Raw genomic sequence first — 6,297 nt, 5'->3', positions numbered from 1 at the left:
TTTACTGAGACCATCCAAATCCTGTCCCACAGATTCGTAGTTTTAATAAGCTAAAAGTACATACCCAGTTATTCTGGTTCAGTGTCCCAAAAATATCAGCTGATTGAAAATCTTTGCGTTTTTTGTTTTCTTTTTTTCCTGGAAATTATAATGTTGTAGTTCCTCTCAAGTTATAGTTGACTCTTCTGGAGGAAAAAAATAAAATCCAGGGAAACACATTTTGGGTTTAAAAAAAAACTGCTTTAAACTTCTGATAAAAATTCTAATCACTGACTTCAGTGATATGAGAAAGTGACCTTTAATTTCCAATGTATTATTCCATGTTATGATGGCAGAGCCAGTAATTACTAGATCTGAAGTTGATGTTTTGCCACTTGGAATTTGATTACCTTGAGTTTTTCCATTTATCTTAAAGTAGACATTTCTTTTCTTGCTCTAGAGTATACGTTCCTATTATATGACTGCTAAGTATTTTTAAGTATGAAGTTTCCTGCATCATCTGAATTGAATTGTGGCTTAGCTAATTTATAATTCTAAAAAAATGTATAGTTTGTTAGTTGTTTGCACTTTGTGATGGTTTCACTTGGTTGGCACTTGGCTTGCAGCAAGTGAAAAACATAGCTGTTTGCTCACTCCCCCTCCCTGCCCCCCAACAGGGATAGGGGAGAGAACTGGGGGCGAGGGTAAGGAGACTCATAGGTTGAGATAACAACAATTTAATAATTGAAATAAAAGCAAACTTAAATAATATCAATATTAAAATAACAATAATAATAACAGTTAAAAAATATGCAAATGAGTGATACCCAGTGCAATTGCTCAGCACCCGCCAAGCAAGCCCAGCCCCTTCCCAGATAACGATCCCGGAGCGACAATCTTGAAACCAAAACCACAATCCCAAAAGAGTGAGAGCCCAAGCAAAAGAGAGAGCAAGAGAGGAGGAGACCCTCATTAATTTACTAAACATGACGTGATATGATATGGAATATCCTATTGGCATATCCAAATCCCAGTTTAGCTTATTAATTTAAATATTCCTCACCCCCTGCTAGGTCTTGCACTTGTAGACTAACAAAACACTAAGTCCAACTTCCAGTGACAAAATGAAAACATTGGTATGTTATCAACATTTTTCTCATAACAAATCCCAGGCTGAAACCAAAACGCAGCACTATTCTAGCTACTAAAAAGAAACCCAGCTCTGTCTCAGCTAAAAAGCAGGACACACATCAAATAGTTTTGTTTCTTTAATGGAAACCTCAAGGCTGTTTTCAGCCATGGAATTTAGGATCTAGGATATGGTGCTTAGTATTATTTGTTATTTCTTCTGTACAGTCCCTGACAGGTTGTTGTGCATGTTTGCTTGGAGCAAATATATCACTCTTCAGGCCTGATGCTTGGGAAAACTGCTGTCATCCGAACTCAAAGTCCATAAATATAAATGTAGAGATAAACCCAGGTTAGCAGTCTCCTCTGGTGGCATAGATTACTGTGCTTGCTGAGTTAGGATTCTTCTCCATAACGTTTGCAAAGGAACATATTCCACACATGTGTCTAGATAGTTCCCTCACTCTCAGTTGTTTAAATCTTCTAGTTACTCTGTCTACTAATTTTCAACTTCACCATATATGCCACAGAAGACTATTTTACCTGCTATGACTTTCTTGATGCATAACCCTTCATTTTTCATTTGTCCCCATCCACTTTCTAAACATGTGTGTGCCAACCAGTGAACTACAAATCATCAAGAAAAGTACAGAGCTATTCTGCTTAACTCGTAAAGTGAATATTCTCAAGCCAGTGATTTTTGAACAGAGCATGAGACAATCTTGGACAAACTGGCGAGATGGATATCCACTGCTCTGTTGTAGTCAAGATAGATGGGTAAAGCTATATATGTGAGAGACAGATCTGTCAACCTTTGCGCTTGTGCCCTAGCAAGAAGGAGATTACCTGTCCTTTGTCCAGGTGGAAGCTGGCACTGCATTCTTCCAGATGGTTTAATTTACCCACTACAGAAGAATGAGACAGGGTTAGAAATGGGCGATGGATAGCATTATCATTCTACTTCAAATTAGTTTACTTAGTCTAATTCTTCTTTGGAAGGTAATTACTGTAAAGTAAAATCATCATACTAGGGAAAATTTCCTCTGAACAGGAGACAGTGACCTTACAGTGGACATTCCGAACAGTGACTCCCATAGGAAATGCATAGTATGATTTCTAATACTACAGATATATTCAAGTTTGCATTTTGTGCAAAGGGAACAGATTCAAAGTGGCATCTTCAAGCTTAACATAGGCATCACCTGTCTGTTTGTTTGTTTGTTTGTTTGAGTGCTTGACCATGCTTTCCACCTAGATTTAATATGTGATATATATCAAGGATAGTGATTAAAGATTGTAAATTTTTATCTTAAACTTCTGCCATATTGTGTCTGGCCTACAAATATCAACTTGTGTTTGTTTGTGGATAAATGTGAAATTATTTTTTTATTTAATTCTGGCTTTTCTTATAAAACAAAATTATTTTTCTCCAGATTACTTCCTGTATGTGATCTGACATCTTTAAGGAAATGTATACTGTTAAATTTTTTTAATCTTAGCCAATAGGACCATGATCATAGTATTCACATGTGATGCTGTTGATGACTGTATACAAGTTGGAAAGAAATCTGTTATGATGTGCTAACTTTCTTGTGTCCCTTGGTTAATTTTTTCTCTTGGAAAAACTACCAGTTCTTTCCTTTCACTGAATTTAGGCTGCTGAAGTAGTTGAGAGAAAGAAGTTGGAAAAGTATAAAAAAATGAAAGATGACATGGATGAAATTTCCAGCCTCCTTCAAGGAGATTTACTTTCTGAAAACCCTGAACAAGCAGTCAGTTCCTTTGGTAGACATCGTGTGATCACAGATCGATGGAAGGGAATGAATCAGGAGCAGCTGATGGCAATCCGTTACTCTCAACAGCAACAAGTTCTGGAGAAACTGGTATTTAACCTTATGTGCATATTTTCTGTTCTGACTGTAATAATATTATAGACAATGTTTGTAGAAGAAAATATTATTTGCCCTGCATGTCCCATTATAAGATTGTGTTTTCCATTGACCTAAATTTTACCCAAACTTTAATCAATCAAACTGAACGGTGTCTTTTAAGCAGCTGGGAAATGTCATGGAGTAGCAGGAGTGGCCTGGGGCCCTGCTGGGACGAAGACTGCTGTGCAGCCCAGTGCCAAGGGGCCTGGGAGATCTTGGAGCATAGTCCATCATGGCCCAGCTGAGGAGCAAGGTCCTGCACAGCCCAAGACCCTAGCTTTGTGGTGCAGTTTAGGACTTGAGACTGCACGAGCTTCCTGGAAGGGATGAGCAGGAGTGGGCTGCTCCTTGGGGGAAGAACCAGGAGCTGAGGGTCAATGCAGGGTAGGCCACAGCCGTGTTCTCATGTTCAAGGATACTCGAGCAAGACAAATAGAGCAGGTCCAGTCATCCTGCTCTTGCATATTTCATAGTTCATGAATGCAACAGAATTTCCTTTCTACTATCCCACACAACTGTGAGCTGTGCTCTGGGATAGAATTACAATAGAACAACTAAATATTGCTCATAATTGCTGCTCTAAAGGTGTATGGGCAGGCAGTTGAAATGAAGAGATCTGTCCTTCCTGTGCAGTCATGAGTGTACAGGTCTAGATATTGCAAAGTAGGAAGCTACTTACCTCATTCAGTGCAGAGGCTGGATTCAGAGCAGCTAATGAATACCTGTTAAATTTTATTTTTCAATCCCCACAATACCGTTTGCTACATTGTGTTTTATCTACTACTATCTATCTACTATTAAAGCTGAAGATAGAATTTTCATTTTCCTGGCTCTCCTATTACCCTTAAATGAACCCATTCCAAGGAGTTAAGCTGGCAGAAAATGAGCCCCACCAAGAAAAGTGAGTTTTTTGCAGGACTAGTGTCTTGAATCAGATCAATGTGATGTCAGACAGGAAGTGAAGAAGTGGTAGTATAACAAGGGCAGAGGAAAAACCAGTTTGGGTCTACTCATCTGGTGTTGGTGGCTCAGTTATTACACTGAGTTAGCTGCATTATGAGCCATACTGATGTCTACTAACTTCTGACCTTGAGAAGTTACAACTCTTGCTAACAAGAACTTAAAAAAAAAAAGTCTGTCTCGCTGCTCTGGGTTTTTAGAGAGAGCTGATATATCAGAGAGAAATAGTGATATACTGATTAACTTACTTCTGCTAGGCAGCAGGTCCTTATTTTCTTACCTTGTACAGAGGTAGGAGTATGTGTTCATCCCTGGAAAAGGATGGCTGTCTCATCTGTGGTATATTGCTTCTGCCTAATGCGTGGCCTCCTCCCTAGTTTGGAAGTGCTTTCTTTTCCTCCCTATTTCAAATGCTACCCTAGTGTTCAGTAAAGGCAAGCAAGTTTGTTTGGGTGAATTTACCAATCAGACTTTATATGTACTGTTTCATCTTTGAACAAAGAAAAAATTAAGCTTTTTTTCCACTCCTGTAGGGACTGAAAGAGGAAGAACGCCAAAGAGATGCTGAATGGGACAGGCAAAGCATACAGGCTGCAAGAGCGCAGTTGATTTTAGAGCGGCATCAACAGCGACAGGATCGTGAGCGCCGCCAAGCTTTAGATAACATAAACGCAGAGCTATCTCAGGAGCAGAAATCAAAGTAAGTTTCTTCTTTTCAAGTAAAACTCTTTACCATTAACACAATAGCTTGGCTTTCAAAGAGATTTTTACTGGTATTGTTATTACTTTTTTTAATACACTGGTTAGAACTTTACACTTTTAAAAAATTAGTAATTCAGCGTGGTTTTTTTCAGTACTATTTATACAATCTTCCCAGAGTAGGTTATGATTATTACTGACTTACATATATGAATTAGTAGCTGGAATACTTAAAAATGTTCCACTGTCAACAGACCATTTCTATAGATAGCAAAATAGAGAATAAATACAATTAACTATGCAGAAAATGATATTATCACGTGTAAACTGTACATCTTTCTTTAATTTACCTTAGTTTTCTGAAACAAAAAAGGATGGGTATCAGTAGAACTTCCAGTTTCTGATAGCTCAGAGTTAAGCTAATGGCACAAACAGAGCTTTTCCAGTATGTATGACGAAACTAGATGGTTCTTTAGCTAACATGTCTTGGTGGACAGGTCTTTTTTGCTCTAATGGGAAAGGAATAAGTTAATATGTGAAGGAAAAAAAAAATGAAGCCAAGTGATTCAGTGTTTTATTCTTCCAGTCTTTTTTTTTTTCTTTTTTTTTTTTAATGCATGCATAAATTTTGTGAAAGAATTTCCAGTACATGATGCTTTCCTATTATGAAAGCAAAAATTAAGAATTGTGTTAATTTAGTTTTTCACTGTGAGATTTTGCAAGGTTATTTTGGGATAAAAAAAAGTTTGCTATATTGAGACGTGGCATACATTTTGGAGAAAAAAATCTAGCTATATTAAATTCCATTTCGACTAATTCCTAATTTTATGAGCATTTATGAGTGATTTTGCATTACATCTTCTTTAGGTTTCTCAGGTTATTTCTATACTATAATGAAAACATTTACTAACTGTATTTTTTTTTTTTATTTCTTGATAGAAACATTTATCTTAAAGAAGAAGAATATTCAAATTTCCCAACAGGCCAGTATTACGCGCAGTTTAATACAACCAGCCGATGACATTGTGAATAAATCAACCTGAAATATATGGAAGTATGTAGTCATATTAAATTTTTTAATTGAGCAATCGTGTTCCCTATCCTGTTCAAAGTTATATTCAGATTGTAATATTTACATTATACATGCCTTTAGAAATCAGTTTCTGGAAAGGAATCACAATTTAAAATACAATGCTACTTCACACAGCTTGATCAGAGGGGAATGTTGCCTGACATAAATAACAAGTGATGCACAATTAACAGATACTATAAGAGGGAAGAAACATGACCTAGGCAGAAAGTTTTGTATTTGTTTGTGGTTTCTGTTTTTTTGTTTTTTTGGGGTTTTTTTTAAAAGCAAAAAAAGCAGGGCAGACACAAAAGCAAGCAAAGATGAGGAAATAGACAAGTTGGTCAGACATATGCTTTTATTTCCTGAATAGTAGGAATAAGAAGAGAAGATTTTGATAGTTACTGAGATGATTATAGCATTGAGACATGACACAAATGGAATGTGTGCTGTAGTAAGTGGGGAAAAGTACAGGGGGAAGTGTTCCTACATACACCGTCATTCATTAGAAATAATAGAGAAAATTTAAGG

The 6,297-nt window shown here is 36.9% G+C and overlaps 1 protein-coding gene across 1 annotated transcript; it reads left to right on the top strand.

Moving 5' to 3' along the window:
* The first annotated feature begins 2,746 nt into the window (after positions 1 to 2,746).
* On the top strand, positions 2,747 to 5,774 carry LOC104532950 (RIB43A-like with coiled-coils protein 2). The gene is made up of 3 exons (XM_010178296.1): positions 2,747 to 2,990; positions 4,532 to 4,698; positions 5,637 to 5,774. Exons 1-3 carry the CDS (start codon positions 2,808 to 2,810, stop codon positions 5,716 to 5,718), a joined length of 432 nt encoding a protein of 143 aa, XP_010176598.1. The 5' UTR covers positions 2,747 to 2,807; the 3' UTR covers positions 5,719 to 5,774.
* The last annotated feature ends 523 nt before the right edge of the window (positions 5,775 to 6,297 follow it).

Source organism: Antrostomus carolinensis, unplaced genomic scaffold (assembly GCF_000700745.2).
Source record: "Antrostomus carolinensis isolate BGI_N321 unplaced genomic scaffold, ASM70074v2 scaffold15251, whole genome shotgun sequence".
Classification (NCBI taxonomy): Eukaryota; Metazoa; Chordata; class Aves; order Caprimulgiformes; family Caprimulgidae; genus Antrostomus; species Antrostomus carolinensis.
The sequence above is the reverse complement of the archived record's forward strand: the minus strand, read 5'-3'. Positions and strand labels throughout refer to the sequence as shown.

Excerpts from the sequence above, each read along its gene's own strand:
- LOC104532950 (XM_010178296.1), top strand. The coding sequence starts at position 2,808 with ATGAAAGATGACATGGATGAAATTTCCAGCCTCCTTCAAGGAGATTTA. Across the intron at positions 2,991-4,531 it reads AACAAGTTCTGGAGAAACTG|GGACTGAAAGAGGAAGAACG; the intron begins GTATTTAACCTT and ends CCACTCCTGTAG. Across the intron at positions 4,699-5,636 it reads TCTCAGGAGCAGAAATCAAA|AAACATTTATCTTAAAGAAG; the intron begins GTAAGTTTCTTC and ends ATTTCTTGATAG.